The 22,512-nt window shown below is 42.4% G+C and overlaps 1 protein-coding gene across 2 annotated transcripts in view; it reads left to right on the top strand.

Annotated features, from left to right (window-relative positions):
• Positions 1-22,512, top strand: part of CTNND2 (catenin delta 2) — a 1,083,336-nt gene that overhangs the window by 660,158 nt on the left and 400,666 nt on the right. For both annotated transcript variants that reach the window (XM_043488912.1, XM_043488911.1), the window contains exons 8-9: positions 5,730-5,924; positions 21,300-21,555. In XM_043488912.1, coding sequence (XP_043344847.1) covers positions 5,730-5,924; positions 21,300-21,555 — 451 coding nt within the window. The remainder of the gene's footprint in view (positions 1-5,729; positions 5,925-21,299; positions 21,556-22,512) is intronic.

The following is a 22,512-nucleotide window of genomic DNA, read 5'->3' as shown; positions in this document are numbered from 1 at the left end:
CGTATGCAGCCTTTGAGGAGCCAGTACCCTCCCCCAAGGCTGCACCGTTGTTTCTCGAACGCCCCTTGGTTGTTTCTCTCTTCCCTCCCTTAAGGTCATTAATTACTGAGACCTGTTCAAAGGCAAGCATTGCCGCCAGGCTTGCATCACAAAATGGCTCAGGCCAAAATGTGTTCTTTTGTGTCAAGAAAGTCCTTCCTGACTGTCCTTCTCCAGGGACCCTCTAACCTACCTGCTTACGTTTCCGTGTAGGAGCTGCTCATGTCAGTAGTGGTGCTGGAGTGAGGGTGCCTACGGAGCAGCAGGGGATATCCTGAGTCTAGTTTCCCTCCACTCTCCAGGGGTCCATTCTGTCCATCCCTTTGAGCCCCTGGAGCCCATTTTGTTGTTCAGTTGCTAAGTCGAATCAGAGTCTCTGTGACCCCACGGATTGCAGCACGCCCTGTCCTTCCCTGTCTCCTGGAGTTAGCTCAGACTCACGGGCATTGAGTCGGTGATGTCACTGAACCATGTCACCTTCTCTCCCCTCCTCCTCCTCCTACCCTCAATCTTTCCCAGTGTTTGAGTCTTTTCTAATGAGTTGGTTCTTTGGGTCAGGTGGCCAAAGTATTGGAGCTTCAACTTCGGCATCAGTCCTTCCAATGAATATTCAGAGTTGATTTCATTTAGGATTGACTGGTTTCGTCTCCTTACTGTCCAAGAGACTCTCGAGTTTTCTCCAGCACCATGATTTGAGAGCATCAATTCTTCAGCATACGTCCATCTATTACCCAGCTCAAGTTCCTGTGTCTGATGCACAGTTAGGCCAAGCAAACCCAAATCTGAGCATTTGGAGCAGAGAAAGGCTTATTGCAGGGCCAGCAAGAATTAGTGCCTCATATTCAAAATAACCCGAGCTCCCTGAAGGGTTTCTTAGCAAAGCATTTTTAAAAGCCAGGTGAGAAAGATGGGGTCACAGGGTATGTGGTCAGTTCAAGAACAGTTCTCTCATAGATAACAGTGCCCTTAGGTCTGGGGGCTCATGGCCATCAAGTAGTTAATTTTCTCCACTTAGCATCTGTAAAACAACTCAGGAAGTATGCATCCGATACTGTTATCTTGGCATCTGAGAGAGGAACACAGCAGAGGACATGTGGGGTGGGGCCAGTCCCAGGAAGACCCCGTACCGTCCTGCTTGGTTACATGTCTCTACCACAGAACTAAACTTTTCCGCTCGCCTCCCATCACCAGCCCCACCGCCAGGTGGCCAGGAGTGACCTGATTTAAGCCATCTGAGCATCCTTCAAGTCCGCGCTAGCAGCAGTGAGCTGGTGACTGAGGTCCTAGGACAGATGGTGGCTCTTGTGCAGCAACTGTCTCAAGCCTGGTCCTGCATAAGTGTGAGGTTCTTTCCAGTCTTCCAGGGCTCCTGGACCTGCAGGAGGCCTGACCTCCACGGAACTATTACAATACCCTTCAGCCCTCGTGGATCACAACCTCTGTTAGCCTGCATGCGGATCGTTGATGCTTCAGGTGTGAGTCTTCAAACCCACTAATTTCAGAAACATATCATATACGAAAATTGCCAGGGCCGGGGCTCTCTAGGCCCAAGCTTTGTCTTGTGAAGAGGCAACGTCAGACTAGTAAAAGCATATGAGAGCACTGATAGATTGACATTGGATGCTGTAGGGGTTTGTGGCAGAAATTAGTCATTAGGTGCCTTCTGGACACTCAGGTATTATACCTGTATGACCTGCGTCTGCAATGGCCGGGGACCAGTTGATGCAGTTGGTCTGGTCTGTGGGATCTGCTTTCTCTTTTCTCTTTGGCCCATCTGTGTTTCCACTGCCCTTTGCCACACTGCAGTTCTGAGCCCTCAGCTTGTTCAAGGCAAGGCTCTCAGACCTGTTCTCCACCACCACAATTGGCCTTGACATCTGTGACATTTTAACAAAGTCAGAGTTTCTCTAACATTTCCCTTGTGATGGCGAGGTTGCTCCAGTTTCTGGCAAAGACATAAATGTTTACTAGTAGTGTTTGGAGTCCAGTGTTACAATGAGGACTCACTGTTAAGTAGGTCATAATGATAAAAGAAAATTACTACTAAAGAAAAGTGTATTGTCTTTGAATCAGCAAATATATATACCATCTCATGTAATTTTGTGGGCTTCCCTGGGGGCTCAGTGGCAAGCAAGCCACCTGCCAGTGCAGGAGATGCAGGTTCAATCCCTGCCTTGAGAAGATCCCCTGGAGAAGGAAATGGCACCCCACTCCAGAATTCTTGCCTGGGGAGTCCCATGGACAAAGGAGCCTGATGGGCTACAGCCAGTGCATGGGGTCCCAAAGAACTGAACATGACTTACAGACTAAAACCACAGCAGCATGAAATTTTGGAGCATAGTCCCAGAACAGGTGGTGTGAGAATTTTTTTTGTTTTGAAATTGCCTCCAAATAAAATAAGCCTGATTATGGTTTGTTTTATTCTTTTGAAGATATTCATTTACTTATTTGGCTGCTCTGGGTCTTAGTTATAGTATGGAAGATCATTAGTTGGGGCATGTGAAATCTGCTTCCCTGACCAGGGATCTAACCCTGCGTCTTGCATTCGGAGCTCAGAGTCTTAGCCACTGGATCACCAGAAAAATCCCAAATAGGCCTTGGTAGTAGGGATCTGATATGTTCTTTGTTGAGCAAGAGTGGTGAAAGGCATGAAATCTAGAAGTTGTAGCCTTTAATTCCTTGTCCCTCTTTTCTCCTACTTCTATCTCTCGTGCCAATAACTGTGCCTGCCCACCCATGAGCCACTAAAACCTGATTACAGTGGATAAAAGGAGTGTAAACAATGCTCAGTTTAAAATGCCTCATTTCAGCGCTGTGCACAGTGCTTAAATATGCAAAGGTATTTTGCACAAATGTCTCCACAGGGAAACACCGTGAAGTTTCAGTTCTGTCAAGAACATGCTAATAAAAAAAGAAAGTACAGTATGCTATTCAAATATTTAATAATTTTACTATTGCATTTTTCATAGTACCAGCACGTAGTAAGAGAGTAAACATTTCTTAATGCCCATTTATCAGAAGAGGGTTTTTGTACGTACCCTCAGCTCATGTCACAACTTAAAAGATCAGCAGGTCCTTTTACTGTTCATCATTGGCTATTTTTAACTGCTTAGAATCAAGGAACAGCAATAAGGTTAAAACTCTAAATCTACGATTAATAACTTTTATTTAACTATACGACATTTGGATATAATGACTGCTTCCTAGTTTTTTCTACACTTGTAAGTCCTTGGCAATACTATCAAAACCTTCAGAAGTAGGAAGAACTGACAGCAGGAACTCAAGGCATATCATACTTAAATATATTCCTGGAAAATACCAGCATGAGATAATATTCACTGTGATGTTGGCATTTGATAAATCAGATGCAATGAACCTAATTATGCAAAACAGTTATTTTGAATCTATCACTCATTGGAACGCTGTCTAAACCATAATTTATTTAATTACTAGCAAAAGGAAAGGTAAGAATTTGCCAACTTTATTCTCTTCCCTTGCCTCAAAACATTCAGTGATTGTTACCAAGATTGAATTCATAGAAGCCCCAACCTTGCCCCAGTCGTTTGGAATCCTCAGTTTTCTGTTGATTTAAATGTAAAGCAGCCTATGTGAAACACACTAGCGAAACATTTGTTGGCAGTTTCAAAACTTTTGAATGGCTTTATCCTCAAATAGACTAGACAAGAATATTAAAATCTTTGGGGTTAGACGATCCTGAAGAAGCAGCCAATCATTGCACATTGAAGATGTTGGCTTTATTTTTTTTTTTCCAATTATTTCTATTAGTTGGAGGCTAATTACTTTACAATATTGTAGTGGTTTTTGCCATACATTGACATGAATCAGCCATGGATTTACATGTGTTCCCCACCCTGAACCCCCCTCCCACCTCCCTCCCCATCCCATCCCTCTGGGTCACCCCAGTGCACCAGCCCCGAGCACTTGTCTCATGCATCCAACCTGGACTGGTGATCTGTTTCGCCAGATAATATACATGTTTCGATGCTATTCTCTCAGATCATCCCACCCTCGCCTTCTCCCATAGAGTCCAAAATTCTGTTCTATACATCTGTATCTCTTTTTCTGTCTTGCATATAGGGTTATCGTTACCTTCTTTCTAAATTCCATATATATGCATTAGTATACTGTGTTGGTGTTTATCTTTCTGGCTTACTTCACTCTGTATAATGGGCTCCAGTTTCATCCATCTCATTAGAACTGATTCAAATGAATTCTTTTTAACGGCTGAGTAATATTCCATGGTGTATATGAACCACAGCTTCCTTATCCATTCGTCTGCTGATGGGCATCTAGGTTGCTTCCATGTCCTGGCTATTATAAACAGTGCTGCGATGAACATTGGGGTGCACGTGTCTCTTTTAGTTCTGGTTTTCTCGAAGATGTTGGCTTTCAAGTGGCCAGCAGTGAAGGTGGTGGACCGGCAGGACAGAGAGAGACAGCTTCCCACAAACACCATTAAAATCAAGGAATTGCAACTCCCTCTTCCTTTAAGCTGAAATGGAGGGTTCCCAGTTGGGACTGTTTGAAGGCAGCTGACAGTTAAATCCAGGTGTACCTGGCAGACTACTAGCTTTGGAGATTTATCTGAAGGGTCTTGCTAAAATCATCTGTGGCCTCACTTGGGTTTGTGTGGTTCTGTCCTCACCGTCTCTGGGTAGCCATCTCTCCTTGGTGCCCCGTTAGTGTCCCTAGATGTCCTCCACTCCATTTGTGCCCACGGAGATGATTCCCCTGGCAGTGCCCTGGCATGTCTGCGCCTGGGATTCTGGCCATCCCTCTGATGAAATATTCACACTCGATCAACATCTTCTTGTGTGTCAGCTCAAGCTCTTAGCCCTCCTAAGACTCTGCTCCTCTTGTGCAGACTCCCTGGTCCACAGCACTGCTTCAAAGCTGCAGCCCTTCCCACACAATGCAAAAAACACTAAACCAAAAAAAAAAAAGAAAAAGTCCAGACACAAATTAGGATATACAATAATGTGTAGCCTCAATTCAGCAATGAAGCCAGTTTGTGGCAACCATTTGAACCGTTTCAGAGGAAGGTAGAGTAGATGCAGATCTTTCCATTTGGAGGGTAAGGGTAAAGGAAATATCACTTAAAAACCTTTTTTTTTTTCTTTAAAATCTGCTTCTCTCAGGGATTTAGGCTGTTGTAAGGCTGAACATTTTGGTTCACTCATTGTCCAGAGAAAAACCACTGATGAGGATGAGTTCTGGTCCACTTTTTGGAACAGCATCAAGATGGCTTGCCTCCGTGGCTTATTCACCTGCTCATGCTTTGAATAAGAAAGGCTACCGTAAAATTTCAGGCGCAAGAACTGTGGACTAATGAGGGCTTTTTAGGGGTGACTTCAGTCTGCCTGGCTTCTTCAGTGAGGAAACCTGCTCCGGTCGTGAGGCTGAGAAAAATGTGTTCCGCTGGCCCTGTTCAATGTGGATTTATCTCAGCGTCATTATCACCCATATTCAGAGATCAGGCTCGGGGGCACAGCGAAGCGGCTGGGTGATGCCGATAAGCTGACAAGCTTGAACTCTTGCGCGCCGTTCATTGGATTTTCTGCAGATTTCAACGTTTCTGTCCCCCTCCCCAAATTTGAACATGCCTTGGTAAACCAAGTTCCGTCTGAACGTCGGGCGGGTCTGACCGTCTCCTTGTTCCCTCCTTGCAGCTGGGTCCCGGGCCTCGTATAGCAGCCAGCACGGCCACCTGGGCCCCGAGCTGCGGGCCCTGCAGTCCCCGGAGCACCACATCGACCCCATCTATGAAGACCGCGTCTATCAGAAGCCCCCCATGAGGAGTCTCAGCCAGAGCCAGGGGGACCCTCTGCCGCCAGCACACACGGGCACGTACCGCACAAGCACAGGTGTGTATTCAGGACCCCCGGGGGCTGTCCACGGGGGCGGGGAGGGCCTGGCCGGGGGGTGGTCTGTCCCAGAGGGGGGCTGTCCACACCAGGCGGACCCCTCCACAGAGGGGTGGTCTGTCTGTAGTGGTGTGGCCCTCCCACAGACGGGGCGGGTCTGCTTGGAAGCTTAAATAACACTCCCTTGTGAAAGGGGTGTGTGTGTGTGCGTGTATACATGCATGCATGTGTGTGTGTGTGCACATGTGTGTGTGTACACATGTGTGTTGGTGTCCTTTCTCCTCAGGAGCATTATGAAATGACCTGCTTTTCTCAGTAATGTTTCTGATGATGATAAAAAATCAAATATGACTCCAGTTGAGCTCCCTGAGTAGATTGTAAAATGAAAGAAGTCTGGAGGGGGGGTGGGGGTTAGCGTAATTTGTCACACAGGCAAATCGAAAGTAGTAGTACTAATTTTTTTGTAAACCATTATTAATGTATTTAATGAGCATAAATGCTTTAAGAAAACACACAACATATAAAGACATATGTACTTACCTAAGGCTGGTAAGTGTATTTTTAATGGTACAGTATGCCTGTTTTGGGGATTCCCTGCTGGCTCAGATGGTAAAGAATCTGCCTGCAATTCAGGAGACCTGGATTTGATCCCTGGGTTGGGAAGATCCCTTGGAGAAGGGAATGGCTACCCACTCCAGTATTCTTGCCTGGGAAACCCATGGACAGAGAAGCCTGGAGGGCTACAGTCCATGGAATTGCAGTTGAAGACCATTAAGTTAGTAACACTTTTCTACATCTTTGGCAACCTTGGGAGGAAAAAAACATGTTTATTAAAAATGTAGCATATTTGGTAAGGCCAACTGAGAATTTACTTCATGTACACTATTAGGCTGAATCATAGGAAATTATTATTTAGCGGTTGGTTACTGGCACTTGCATATATGGTTCAACTCTCTAGCTCTCCTGGATTAAATATATATTTTGAATTGAACACAACCGCAGGCCACGTGAAGAAGGACAAGTGTTTTCCAGAACATGAAGCTGTTTGCAAAATAGCTAGTTAAAGGTCACGATTAAATTTGTTGGAGAACACTTAGCTTAACTATAAAATCAATATAATTAAGAAGATACAGAGAATTGCACTTGGTCTAAAGCCTCCCGTGGCTGAGTAAACTTAGAGAATATTATGGTGCTGGTTGTAGACCCTAGAGCTGCCTGCATTTCTAATCATACATGTTATCCCAGTCAGGGGCCAGGATATGGGGATGCTGAAGCTGTCGGCCAGGACTTGGCACCAGGTTCTGCATCTTCAGACTGTTGTAACTTCTAGTTCCCAAGAAGTAGATCATAGGAATTCTGTTAAACTGCATTATGACACTAAATTATATGTTTTGAAATCCAGGCAAGCTAAGTTGCTTTTATAACTGATTATTGATATTTGCATTTCAATATTTCACTCTATCATAGGAAGAAAGGTACAAAATACTCCTTTATTTTACTCTTGATGTTGTAAGTACCATCCAGTGTTAATAATACATATCTTGGTTTAGATACAAAGAATACCCATTTATTCTTCTGTCAGAGTTTCTCTTACCTTCAGCCTGCTTAATTTGCTTCAGTCTGGGGCTGGACTATTTTTGCATTTAGTTGTTGCATATTATTAGCTAAGGTAATTTTATAAAAGATGAAGATAACCATCTCAGTGACATTCAATATCTAATTTGAAGAAAAACTGACAACAAAAGGTATTATGTTGGTTCCCTGTTCCATATTCATATGCTTTTAGAATTAGCTCTTGTTGATAAACTTCTGGGGGCTTAATGAAAAATCAACTGCAAGAGGAAAAAGTATTTTATTTTATTCATCAACACCAAGTTAGAGACAAGGGAAAGATGTTCACATTTTTAAAGAAACAATGACAACAGCAAAACTAGTGTTTTCTCTAAGCCGGGGTTTGGCAAACTGTGGCTTATGGTCTAAATCCATCTGGTCACCTGTTTTAGTAGTGCTTGTGGGTTAAAAGTGATCATCACCTTTTAAAATGATTTGCAGTCAAAAGATGGATAATATTTTGTGATGTGTAAGAATCCTATGAAATCCAAATTTCTGAGTCCATAAATAGCCACACCCAATTGTTTTCAGATCATCTGTAGTTGCTGTCACCGCTGTGACAGAGATCATATGGTCGGTCAAAGCTGTGGATACTCACTTTCCAACCCTTTACAGGAAGAGTTTGCTGCCTCCTGGCCTCTGTCATCAGAGGAGAACCAGGCTGAATGAATGAGCTAGTGATTTTTCTCCTGTCTCTCCTCTGAAAGAAGGCAGAAGTGTTCTGAGTGCTTCAGACAGGAGAATCTGTTTGCCCGGCCTTTTCCCTGTAACAGTGATCTCTTGCCCCGGCCGAGATCTGCTGAGGTGTGACATCCAGATGTCCAAGACACCATTCCTGCCCACATCTTTGAACTTGAGGCACTTTTGAGGAACTGTGCTGTTTTACACAAGGTTACAGAAATTACCAGAAGTGCTGGGGTGGTCTCTTGAGGATAGGTGGGGGGATGTCACTGCTCTAGCTCCTGGGCATAAAGCCACAAGCTCTCTCTCCTTCCCACTGGCTCAGATTACTCCTCCTTCCTACACTGAATTCATCACAAGCCCTTTCCCTTCCCCGGCTTACCATGCAACTCCAGGGACTGTCTTTATCAGAACCCACATGGTTGAGAAAATGCCTTTAGTCCAGGTATATGCCTCTCCCTTGGGCTTCCTAGGTGGCCATGGTGGTAAAGAATCTGCCTCCCAATGCAGGAGATGTCAGAGACGTGGGTTCCATCCCTGGGTCAGGAATATCCCCTGGAGGAGGACATGGCAACCCGCTCCAGTATTCTTGCCTGGAGAATCCCATGGACAGAGGAGCCTGGTGGGCTACAGTCTATGGGGTCCCAAAGAGTCAGACATGACTGAAGCACACAGTGTGCACATATCTGTCCCTTATGAATTGCCTATGTATTATACAATATTATTAAATTATGACTAGTAAATTCAGGATTAAACTTTAATAAAGAAACACTTTAAGATTGCTTTCCCATATCCAGAGGGTCATTTTTTCACATCCCTTGTGTTATATGCACCCCACTGTTAGTGCTGCCACTGGTGCAGACCTTTAGAAGCGTCCAGAGCCAGAGCAAATACCCTAATTCCTTATGAGAAGAGGACATGGTCTTAGGAGGCCTGTTAGACGTGAAGTGTTCAGGGGCTGCGGACTTTGGACCCAGGCTGGTTGCCAAGGTGCCTCTGCAGTCTTACCTCTCTGCCATTAAGTAAGGCCACTCACTGGCTGGGGGTCCTTCAGTTCCATCTGTAGATCATTTCCAGAGATACTTTGAGGAGAGTGGGGCAGGGGAATTGAAGGCCAGTTGCCAGTCTTCAAGGAGTCACCACTCAGGAATGAAGTCAAGCGTACTGTCCTAAACAATTCTATAGCATTGAATTGCTATAGAAAAACCATAACATCAAGTAGGTGAGACAGGATGACAAAAGCACACAGCCTGTTGCCACTCTCAGGGATGGTTCTAAATGCTTTGAATATATTTACTAATCTTTAGAACCGGCCTATGGAGGAGGTGGTATTATGATGATCACTTTGTAGATCAGAATACTGAGACATAAAGACATTGAGTGATTTGCCCGAGGTCACACCGGTTGTATAGAGCCAGTCTTTAAAACCCTCTCACCCAGGCAGTCTTGCCCTGGAACCTGGGCTCTTAGCAGTCATTTCGATTGACCTTGCATTTATAAAGGACTTCATTCAAAAACTAAATAAGTATATACCCACTTTCATCTAGAGAGCCTCATGGTCTCCTATAGTCTTATCAGTCAGTATCCGTTGAAGACAAACCACGTGCTTGATGGGCTCCAGACCCAAAGAAGCTTAAACTGACTTCTAGTCCTCACAAGTGTTCAGTTTAGTTTCAGAAAAGGACATTCAGTGTGAAAAAATGAACTGGGAAAAGAAGATAGTATGTTAAAGGCTGAATGAACATTCCAGACAAAACTGAAGACAAAGTATTAATAGCAGCACAAAACAACACGTGTTCTCGTTTTTTTCCTGGATAACCTATAGCTCAGGATTGTACTATGACCCCTCGCTCCTCCCAGTATGTCTTTCTGCTGGTTTCTGGGCAGGGAGTGGGGCTGTGGGACGGTGTCCACCCTTGGTCCTCAGTGCTGCAGCTCTGCATCTATCTGGCATCCTCTTCTGTGGCTTCTCTTCTTTCCCTGTCCTGCGCAACCCTGTGCTGACTGAGCCTGGGCCTCCATCACTCCAGACACCACTAGGGCCATCCTGAGTTATAGATTGTACTAGAACTGAGAGATACCCTGAGATGACTATACAGAGAAGAGCAGGAAACAGCTGTAGTCCTTGAAGATGAGCCAGGTTAAAGCTTCCTGAATCTCCCCACCAAAGGCGATTTCTCACTTAGCTTTTTCTCCTACACCCAACCTACAGCGTCTTTTTCCACCCCTCCTTCTTGGCTTCCATAGTTGGCCTCTCACCCCTGTTACTTTATTACGAAGACTAATTTCAATCCCAGAAACTAACTCAGACAAGGAGTACAGTCTGCCTTTGGGTGATCAGAAAGGTCCCCAAGGCTTTCCTTAACCAAAGAATTGTTGTTGTGGTTCAGTTAGCTCGGTGGTGTTTGACTCTTTGTGACCCCATGGACTGCAGCATGCCAGGCTTCCCTGTCTTTCACTGTATCCCGGAACTGGTTCAAACTCATGTCCATTGAGTTGGTGATGCTATCCAACCATCTTGTTCTCTGTTGTCCCCTTCTCCTCCTGCCCTCAATCTTTCCCAGTATTAGGTGTTTTTCCAGTAGTTGGCTCTTTGCATCAGGTGGCCAAAGTATTGGATCTTCAGCTTTAGCATCAGTCCTTCCAATGGATATTCAGGATTGATTTCCTTTATTATTGACTGGTTTGATCTCCTTGCAGTCCAAGGGACTCTCAAGAGTCTTATCCAGAATAATAGTTCGAAAGAAACAGCTCTTCGGCCTTTAGCCTTTTCTTTGTCCAGCTCCCATATTCATACATGACTACTGGAAAAACCATAGTTTTAACTATATGGACCTTTGTAGGCAAAGTCATGTCTCTACTTTTTAATACACTGTCTAGGTTTGTCATTGCTTTTCTTCCAAGGAACAAGGGTATTTTAATTTCATGGCTGCAGTCACCATCCACAGTGATTTTGGAGCCCAAGAAAATAAAGTCTGTCACTGTTTCCATTGTTTCCCCATCTATTTGCCATGAAGTGATGGGATTGGATTCCATGATCTTTGTTCTTTGAATGTTGAGCTTTAAGCCAGCTTTCTCACTCTCCTCTTTCACTTCCATCAAGAGGCTCTTTAATTCCTCGTCTCTTTCTATTTAAGGGTGGTGTCATCTTCATGTCTAAGGTTATTGATATTTCTCCTGGCAGTCTTGATTCAAGCTTGTGCTTCATCCAGCCTGGCATTTCTCATGACGTACTCTACATGTAAGTTAAATAAGCAGGGTGACAATATACAGCCTTGACGTACTCCTTTCCCAATTTGGAACCAGTCTGTTGTTCCATGTGCGGTTCTAACTGTTGCTTCTTGACCTGCATCCAGGTTTCTCAGGAGACAAGGAAAAGTGGTCTGGTATTCCCATCTCTTTAAGGATTTTTCACAGTTTATTGTGATCTACACTGTCAAAGGGTTTAGCATAGTCAGTGAAACAAAAGTAGATGTTTTTCTGAAATTCTCTTGCTTTTTCTATGATCCAATGGATGTTGGCAGTTTTATCTCCAAAAAAGTCACCTAACCTTGATGTTAGAGACTTATGTACATGCATTTGTATACATTTGTGTACGTGTTGGAGGATCAGGACTGGCAGATCTCACTTCTTGCCTGTTTTCTGCTGCAGGCTGGTGGGTGGTGACGCATACAGTAGGGTTCACAACTCACACACAAAGTCAACTGGATTCTATTCAGCCAAGGTGGCACTCCGTGGGCCACGCTTAGGCCAGGGATTATGGCCTGAAGAGCAACTCCTGCCCCTACCCCAGACCTCACTCTGACCCTCTGTGCTCAGGCACCCCAGCCGGTGCTGGACAATGTCAACAATAGCAACAAAAAGCACAACAAGAGAGCTGTGAGTTAAGTTTTATTTGGGGCAAAATGAGGACTATAGCCTGGGAGACGGCATCTCAGAGAGCTCTGAGAAACTTCTCCAAAGAGGTATGGGGGAAAGTCAGTATATGTGTGATTTTAGTGAAAGGGGAATACATGCAATCAGGCATACATTTTGCAGAAGGTTGCTGCTATTTGTGAAGAACAGATGTCAGCATTTATGATTTTGGTGCTTTTCTTGATGCGAAGAGATTGGGCTCATAAAACCATTTCCTGAAAATAACTAGCTGAAGATTTGTTCTGCCAGTTCTGCCCCAAGCATAGTGCCTCATTCCAGATCTCCACCCTGAACTCTCTTAGGGACATTGAAGGTCAGCAGTCACAGCATCTTGTGATTTAATCCTTGTAGAGGCAGATGACAAGTACCAGTGTTTAGCTGGCAACAAGACCTGCAGACCTTTATGCACCACCCAGTCCCAGCAGGAGGGAACAGGCTCTGCGATGACCCGCCAGCCTCCCTGGGCTTGGATGTGGTCTTTGTAGGGAGGCAGAGATAGCAGAGCAGTGGCCCACATGCACCAGGATGGGACTGAGACAGGAAGCAGCATGGTGGCCCCAAAGCAGCAAAGTGACCCCAAAAAGGGTCACTTACCAAATCAGCAATGATTCCCACTCATCGGGGCCCCCAGAGGGGCCTTTCTCCCCAGACGCATCCCTCCTCTCTCCCTGCACAGGGAGGCTGGATCCCGTGGCTGCAGCAGAGAGACCAGGCCAGTGAGTGAAGAGTGGGATGGTGGAGCCAATACCCCCACCTGCTCTTCTGGGACCATCCACCCAGTGTCTGAGGCCTCACTTCTCACGGTGAAAATTTGAAGAGGCATTCTTTTAACTAGAGTGTCTGTTTAAATAAAACATACCTTTTGTCTGGGATAAGGGCTTGTCCAAATCAGAGCTCATATAAAGGAGCAGAGCCAGACAAAGACTATGTGATACTCATGGATTTGTGTGTGGTGAAGTCTATCAAACTGAAACTAAATAACACAGATTTTTATTTCAAACTCAAGCATTTCAGTGACTGTCAACTTAGGAGTCATTTGATTAACACAAATACTTGACTGTGACAACCCCCCATAACATCTTTCTGAACTAGCAAAAATAGCCAACATCTGCTGAGATGATAGTCCTGTGAATTTCCTCTTGGATAAATGTGATCCTGAGTGGGGAAAAGAAGCTTTCTATGGTGCAAGTGTCAGCTTGTAATAAAGAATGAATTATCATAGGTACACTACAAGGGGAAAATCTGCTAAATATCCTGATGAGATTGACAAATATTACAATAAAAAAGGAAGAAGAATGTGATGAAAATATTTGCCTGGATGGCGAAAGCATTATTTTAAAATTTTAATTTTCTGCAATAATAGCTATTGCTTCATTAAGTTATAGAGGGATTATACATCTACTTCACTTTCATAAAATTTTACTACTATTCTTCAATAAAATATAAATAACATTTTCAATTAAAATCATCATTTGAGTCCACGAAAGGTAGAATATTAACAGTTTATTACTTATTAAATGCTGTTACTTCAAATTATAAAAATGATTGCTTCCCATTAGAACAAGTCAGATTTGATCCTCTATAACCTCTTAGTTTAAATTTTTACCTCTTTTAAGTCTTAAAAAGTCAGGGGTACGTTATTACTCATTTGGAAATTTTTAATGAGTCTAATGATAAATATCATCTTGAAACCAAGGAGAGCTTCCAGATTCTTAGCTATATCAATTCACCAGAACGGTAGAAATACAGAGTCTAATTACAGCCGAAGGAGAGCAGAGTGGTTGCTGGTAGATCGGTTGATAAAATTTAAAGACAGCAGCAACAACGTTAGGAAGGCTGGTGGACTGCAGTCCGCGGGGTCGCAAAACGTCAGACACAACTGAGCCACTGAACAACAGCGACAAGCAGCAACATCAGTCATCAGCAACACTAATAACGATCCCGTTACTGCTAAAAACCCTGCAGTAGGTGCCTCTCCCCCACAAACACAATGACACGTGAAGTTAAAAAGAACTGTGTGAAGTTTACCCTTGGATATTTTTTCGTTGACCCTGGTGCTGGGAAAGATTCAAGGCAGGAGGAGGCAAGAGGAGAAGGGGGCGACAGAGGATGAGATGGTTAGACAGCATCACTGACTCAGTGGACATGAGTTTGAGCAAACTCTGGGAGATAGTGAAGGACAGGGGAACCTGGCGTGCTGCGATTTGTGGGGTCACAAAGAGTTGGACATGACTGAGCGACTGAACACAACATCTTTCCATTGAGCTTACTTCGGATCAACCTGTGCAGAATGCAGAAAATTGGAAAGATTTATGGTTCTAGATGATAATACTATTAGGAATATAGTAGATTAGATAAAGTTTCCTCATTTCTGAAATGATAAAGTCATTATTATTTAAGTAAAAACATATATAGCCTACAAGTATATAGGCTGGCACTTCCCTGGCAGTCAGTGGTTAAGACTGCACCTTCCAACACAGGAGGTGTGGGTTCGATCCCTGGTCAGGAAGCTACGATCACACATGCCTCATGGCCAAAAAAAAAAAAAAAAAACAGAAAACAGAAACAATATGGTAACAAATTCAATAAAGACTTTAGAAACATACCTCATCAAAAAAAAAAAATCTAAAAAGAAAAAAATTATAGGCCGTTTTCTTGGACCCATTGTCACCTCAGCCATCTTTATTTTCTAAACTTGCAGAAGGAATATTATTTAATTAGCTTGTTGTTTGCTTCCTTCGTATTTTATAGCACGTGTAAAAGTATTTTATGTTTTCATATTTCTATCTATATAAATATGCATGAAAGCAAAGATAAATAATACAAAACCATAAATGTTTTTCTTTCTTCTGTTGAACCCTACTTTATATTCCATCCCCCAAGTTTGTTCAGGTGCCAGAGTCTTGTATTTTACTGTTCTTTTTTTTCCTCTTTCAGTAAATAATGCATGTAACCACCTCCTCATCAAAATAGGATGTTTGATTTTTATTGAAAAGGATCTCTCTTCCTTTCTTTCAAACAAACATAACACATAAAACATCTGTTTGTTTTTTCTTTTCTCTCTACACACTAAACCTTTATTTGTGTAGCTCTACGGAAAACAGATAATTTCATGAACAGCATGAAATGGTGAAGGATCAAGTCAACTGCTGAAGAGGCTCCTTTAAAGATCTCCCCAAAGAGACCAGAAGTGTGGAGTTGTAAGCGCTGATTGAGGGGAGAAGGGTTTGTTTGCAGAGCAGCTGAGATGAGAACGGAGTGTTTACAGAGCTGATAAAGCGCCCTTTAGCTCAAATGTTTGCCATAAGAAGGTTCAATTGAGTAGAGTAATCCCCTAAGGTGGGTGATTTGGTCAATGGAACTCTAACTCAAATGACAGAAAACATATACCAGGACAGAAATTAAGCGAAATTTTGTATTAAAGAAAAAAGTCTGTTAATTGTGTGATCACTATCAGCGTATCTGTATTAATAGAGAGTCACAGTCTTCATCAGCCACACCGCAGTCTCAACAGGCATGGCACAAAGGGAGAATTCAGTCTTTCTCTGTTGAAATCATTCTTTTACATCATGCTTAAAAAAACATAAGGCATTACATCATTGTATTACTGAGAGTTGGAGATCTGTTAGTTTCTCATGCATTTTCTTCTATATATGATCATATATGCTCAGTCGCTCAGCTGTGTCTGACCCTTTGCAACCCCATGGACTGTAGCTCACCCACCAGGCGGCTCTATCCATGGGATTTTCCCAGACAGGAATATTGGAGTGGGTTGCCATTTCCTCCTCCAGGGGATATTCCCGACCCAGGGAACCTTCCCGACCCAGGGAACGAACCAGTGTCGCCTGCATCTCCTGCCTTGACAGACGGATTCTTTACCCCTGAACCACCTGGGAAGACCCACATGATCATATAATCTACCCTTTAAAATAGTCTGTTTTTCTCCCCATTTGTATTGCTATTTTGCATTATTTTTCCTTGCATTGATCAGTCTCTAATTTATTTGAATTTTGCAACATCAGTTTGAATTCTAATTTTATATTTTGAAATTCTCATCAGGTTCCCTATGTATTGTGACCTAAGAGGAGTCGAAACTATGGCTTTAGGAATGATACTTCTGAAAGGCCATTTGTTAAATGATGCAAATGTGATTGTCGTTTTTAAATAAGATCTTTCTGAAAGTTGTTTACTTGCCTTAGATTTCACTTTTTTCTTAATATAATATCACTGATTAAACTAAGACTCAAAGCACTTGATTTTCCCAGAAATAAACATTTTTATGAACATCAATAAATTCAATTAAATAAGAAATGGTATAAATTTGCACACAATTATAGTAGTTTTTCCCTATATTTTTCAAGTTGTTGATCCTTATTATAAGCCCATCTCTTCTCTGTACTTTTGGGAGACATTTCCCTTAATTTTAGGCCTCTCATCAATTTTTCTAAGTTTTCTCACTGTGTTAGGTATTCTAGTAATACACATATTTGAGATTATAAACCTGGTCCAGTTTATAAAGCTGGTAGTTGTAATTATAAACTCGGGAAACAGGGCTCAAGGGTATGAATTCCTTCTCTCCTAAATATAAGGCAAACATGGGCAAGTTGTAGCATCTCTCTGTGCCTCAGTTTCCCACTTGTAAAGTGACAGCACGTTTATTCTAGTTGGGTTGTTGGAGGAAATAAGAGTCAGTCAGTTAGTTCAGTCACTCAGTCGTGTCCAACTCTTTGCGACCCCATGGACTGCAGCTTGCTAGGCCTCCCTGTCCATTGCCAGCTCCCGAAGCTTACTCAAACTCATGTCCATCCTGTTGGTGATGCCATCCAACCATCTCATCCTCTGTCATCCCCTTCTCCTCCCACCTTCAATCCTTCCCAGCATCACGGTCTTTTCTAATGAGTCAGTTCTTCGCATCAGGTGGCCAAAGTCTTGGCATTTTCAGCTTCAGCATCAGTCCTTCCAATGAATATTCAGGGCTGATTTCCTTTAGGACTGACTGGTTGGACCTCCTTGCAGTCCAAGGGACTCTCAAGAGTCCTCTCCAACACCACAGTTCAAAAGCATTAATTCTTCAGCACTCAGCTTTCTTTATAGTCCAACTGTCACATCCATACATGGCTACTGGAAAAGCCATAGCCTTGACTAGACGGACCTTTGTTGGCAAAGTAATGTCTCTGCTTTTTAATATGCTGTCTATGTTGGTCATTACTTTTCTTCCAAGGAGCCAGTGTCTTTTAATTTCATGGCTGCAGTCACCATGTGCAGTAATTTTGGAGCCCCCCAAAAATAAATCTGCCACTTTCCACTGTTTCCCCATCTATTTGTCATGAAGTGATGGGACTGGATGCCATGATCTTAGTTTTCTGAATGTTGAGCTTTAAGCCAAATTTTTCACTCTCACTTTCATCAAGGGGCTCTTTAGTTCTTCACTTTCTGCCATAAGGATGATGTCATGTGCATATCTGAGGTTATTGGATATTTCTCCCAGCACTCTTGATTCCAGCTTGTGCTTCCTCCAGCTCAGCGTTTCTCATGATGTCCTCTGCATATTAAGTTAAATAAGCAGGGTGACAATATACAGCCTTGACGTACTCCTTTCCCTATTTGGAACCACTCTGTTGTTCCATGTCTAGTTCTAACTGTTGCTTCCTGACCTGCATACAGATTTCTCAAGAGGCAGCTCAGGTGGTCTGGTATTCCCATCTCTTTAAGAATTTTCCAGAGTTTGTTGTGGTCCACATAGTCAAAGGCTTTGGCATAGTCAGTAAAGCAGAAGTAGATGTTTTTCTGGAACTCTCTTGCCTTTTCGATGATCCAACAGATGTTGGCAATTTATTCTAGTATTGGGTTGTTGGAGGAAATAAGAGTGCACACTAGTTAAACACTTCTAGGAGTTATAAAGTCTGATATCCACACTTTATATCAGGCAAAGACTTGTTACTCCATGTGTTATATCCAATCTCTTTCCTAAGATGAACTGATTTAAACATTATTAAATAGTAGTAATAAGAATTGTTGTTGTTGCTGAGTCCCTGAGTCGTGTCTGACTCTTTGCCACCGCATAGACTGCAGCATGCCAAGCTCCCCTGTCCTCCACTGTCTCCCCGACGGAGCTTGCTCAAACTCATGTCCATTGAGTCAGTGATGCCACCCAACCATCTCATCCTCTGTTGTCCCCTTCCTCTCCCGCCCTCAATCTTTCCCAGCATCAGGGTCTTTTGCAATGAGTCAGCTCTTCACATCAGGTTGCTTTGCACTTACTAGGCATTAATAGCTTTTCTTGCCTTTAAAACAAGCAGTCATCCCATTGGGCCCTTGTCTTCTCTTCACTTAACAGTCAGGAAACTGGAGCTTTGAGAACTCAGTTAGTTGCCAGATACAAATGATTGACTGGAAAGCCCAGATGTGGCCCTGATTGTTAGCTTCCGAAGCCAAGCTCTGAATGTGGAGTTCCCTGACATTTCCTCCCCACAAGGCCAATGCCAGTGTAGAATATATATCTGAGCCTAACAACATTCATAAACTGCCCTTCACCTTTTCTCCTCTTACGTGAGACGTTGTCGTCTTTTTCCTGCTCTATTAATGGCCTTTCACACTCTGCTTTCACCTTTGGTCCAGTCTCCCTTGCAGCTTACGTGATCTTAGTTCCCCAGCCAGGGACTGAACTGTTCCCCCTGAATTGAGAATATGGAGTCTTAACCACTGGATCGCTAGAGAATTCCCTATTCTTTTAAAATTCATTCATTCCTCTGAGAGTTTTTTTTTTTTTAACTTGTGTTATCATTTTTTAACAGTAGTGTTTTGTCATGTTTCAGCCTTTTTCTCTCTTTTTTTTTTTACATTTTATGTTTCAGCCTTAAATTGTCATCCTTGCCATTTTGCCTTCCCTTCCTGTTAACCACTGTATTTCAAGGTATTAGTAACAAATAATTTTGTATAGAAAATGATTTTTCTGATATTAGTAACCCTTTTTAGGAAGGTTTAATATAGATATTTAGTTCCTGAAAGAAAAAATTGTATTTATCTGAAAAAATGTCAGGTTATTGTTAGTTTTCCCTTTTGCCTTTAATTTGCTGACTGGCTTTTCACAACTCATCTAGAAAATGAAACTTTGTTTACCTCTGGGCATTTGTTCTTCCAAGAGCATGGTTATGCCTGGCCTGAATTTTAAATCCCTGTTCCCATGACATATAGCACATTGTTCATAAATATTAAAATGTGAATTTTAATTAGACATGCTTGCAAAATTTTGGAGAAAATATAAATGCTCCAGAAACTGCATAAAGACATAAGACAGATTTTCTGGTTGTGAACTTAATTTTTTATTAGTCTAATCTAATGGCTTTGAAACTTAATCCATCAAGGCAACCCTTGTCATTTCAAAACCCGACTCTTTTGGGAGCATACACACTTTTAGTTTAGAAAGTTTTCTTAAATATTTTTCTCGTTTTCACCGTGTCATGGTACCTGGTCTCCTGATTTTGGTTATTATAAGATTAAGTTTTAAAAGGTCATTGAAAATGAGAAGCCCTGACCTCTTAATTAAAATCAGTTCTCTTATTAGAATATATTTCTCCAGTTCACTTTGCAACTTTTTTTTATCATTTTGACATGAAATCCTTAACTTCCTTTAATATTAAACTAGTATTGTTTTATTTCTTTTGTATTTGATTTTGAATATGTCTTCTAATGTGAGAGAGAATAAGTTTTATCACCATTCACTGGGTAGTGCTCAAAAAGTCTTGAGTTGTAGGATGTGATTGATAATTGGAATCTAATTCTGTGTAGAGCTTGCATGTTATAAATGGTCATATCAAGACACAGGATATATTTTTTATGAAATATAGCTAATTTACAATGCTGTGTTAGTTTCAGGTGTACACCAAAGTGGTTCAGTCTCATATATATATATATAAATATATATATTTGTCTTTTTTCCAGTTTCTTTTCCCATATAGCTTATTGTAAAATATTGAGTAGAGTTTCCTGTGCTGTAGAGTAGGTCCTTTTTTGTTATCTATTTTATATATAGTAGTGTGTATATGTTCATTCTGAGCTAGAAAGTAAAGGTGCCACCTAATATTAATCATGGATAATGATCAAACAGTTATTAACAAATCACATTCTATTAATATGGAAGATGCTATTTTCATTGTATAGGTCACCTAAATCTTAGATGTCAAGTATTTTTGAGAACCAGATAAAAATAATGATAGGAAACAGACTCCAGAGAACCCAGGAAGGAAACAGAAAGCTGAAATTCAGCTTGGAAATAGTCAAACCGATTTTAGTAACTGGCGTCAGATCTTCTTCCGACAATTTAGGGGTTATTGAAGAGATGCAAATACTTCTGGAAAAGCCAAGTCAGCACCTTATTTTGTCTGTGTTGCAGTCGGGTGGGTCTTCATCGCCTCTGGCATGCCTACCCTTCACCAAGTGTATTTGTTAGTATGACAGCTCGAGTTGAAAAAGAGACATGTAAAAATCCTGTGGGTGTTGGACTTTACAAGAACTGTCTAGCCCTGCATTTAATGCTCTAGCACTAATTATAGGCCCCTCCGCCTCCACCCCACGGATACACGCCCCCTCGACTTTCCTTGTTTTCTTTTATTTGGGAAAAATTAACCACATTACTAAATATGTTTCACACCCTTAATGAAATTAATCTACCATCCCCTGAATGAACACTGCCTGAATTTTCTCAGTGGGAACAATGAAGAACTCACTGCCCACGAGTCCTTAGAAAATACCCCTTCCATTTCTTCTCGGTTTTCGCTCCATACAGAGTTTACGTGTCAGATGAGCAAACCTCTTCTTGGAAGTCAGGAAGCAGGAAACACATCATAGAGGCATTTTGGTCCTAGAGATGAAAGGGTTATTCCTGAAATAGTGGGTTGGCCAGAAAGTTCGTTCAGGTTCTTCCCTAAGCTGGAATGGGAAAACACCAACGAAGTTTTGGGCCAACGGAATAGCGTGCTAATTGTCATTGTAGTGGATAACATTGGATGTGTTAGTTCAAATGTAACAATTTTGTTAATTCTTTCAAACCCTTGTTGTTGTGTTTTTTTTTTTTTTTATGTGTGTAATCTCCCCCCTGCCTAGACCTGGTGAACCGTTTCTGTGAGCAGGTCCTCAATTTTTTACTCTGTCCCTACTTTCCTGCCCTAGCCCCGTCCTCCCCCGGTGTCGACTCCGTCCCCTTGCAGCGCACAGGCAGCCAGCACGGCCCGCAGAGCGCCGCCGCAGCCACCTTCCAGAGGGCCAGCTATGCCGCCGGCCCGGCCTCCAGCTACGCGGATCCCTACCGACAGCTGCAGTACTGTCCTTCCGTCGAGTCTCCGTACAGCAAATCCGGCCCTGCCCTTCCCCCGGAAGGCACCTTGGCCAGGTCCCCATCCATCGACAGCATTCAGAAAGATCCCAGGTGGGTACCAACCTTTTCCTCTCCCCCCATCGCTGCTAAAGAGGTTTTCCAACCAGACCTTGTGACTGCATGATTGTTTTTGTTTTTTTTTCGTTTTGCATCACTTGATTGCAACCGTGTCTCTGGCGGAGTCTGAAAGGGTTGACTTTGGTTGACTTTCATCATCTTCTGTTTGACTTGGAATATGGGTGTTGGTCATGGATCCCTAGTACCTTCTGCGGTTCAGTAGCAAAGACGATCTTTTGATCGGAACATTTGTAGATGCTTGAGGGTTTCAGCTAGTTGTGAGATCTGGAACAGCTTTCTGTGATGCAGTAGAAACAGAGGATGGGAGGTTGTATCGTTTGACGTCAGACACTGTAGTCTACATATTTTCTTGTCTCAGGAGAAGCACGCTTTGTCACCTTGCATATTTCCATTCATGAGTGGAGAGTGGTATACAGTTTACACTAAAAATTGGACATTTTTACCAGGTTACACTAGAAATTGGAAATTTAGAAAACCTTTGTTACCTTCATTTTTGTGTCTGAAAATAAACATTAGGCTGAAGTTGTTTTCGACATTGATTAAAAATTTGAATATAATGTATTCAAGAAGTTGTTATTATTGAGAAATGGTTTTTTGTTTTTTTGTTTTTTTGCTTTCTTGTTTCAACAGTGGCCAAGGCTTTAGTGATGCTCTACTTCTGAAATAGGAATTGAATTCCTGTAGAGTTAAATGATGTTTTATTCATAGGCATTTGATTTATGCAGACAGAGTCCCATAAATATATATCTGCATCTGTGAATACTATAGATATGTCAGGTTCCTGGTATGTCTTTATAGCAGGCATGTGACTTGATTCTGGTGGTATACTTAAAATTCATCTCAAGGAATTTTCGGGTATTTTCTCTGATAGAGCACACAATGCAAGTGTACTGTATTGAGGGGTTTGCATAGATTCTTTTGTAAAAAGAA

This window comes from Cervus canadensis, chromosome 16 (assembly GCF_019320065.1).
Source record: "Cervus canadensis isolate Bull #8, Minnesota chromosome 16, ASM1932006v1, whole genome shotgun sequence".
NCBI lineage: Eukaryota > Metazoa > Chordata > Mammalia > Artiodactyla > Cervidae > Cervus > Cervus canadensis.
This window is presented reverse-complemented; position numbering and strand designations above follow the sequence as displayed.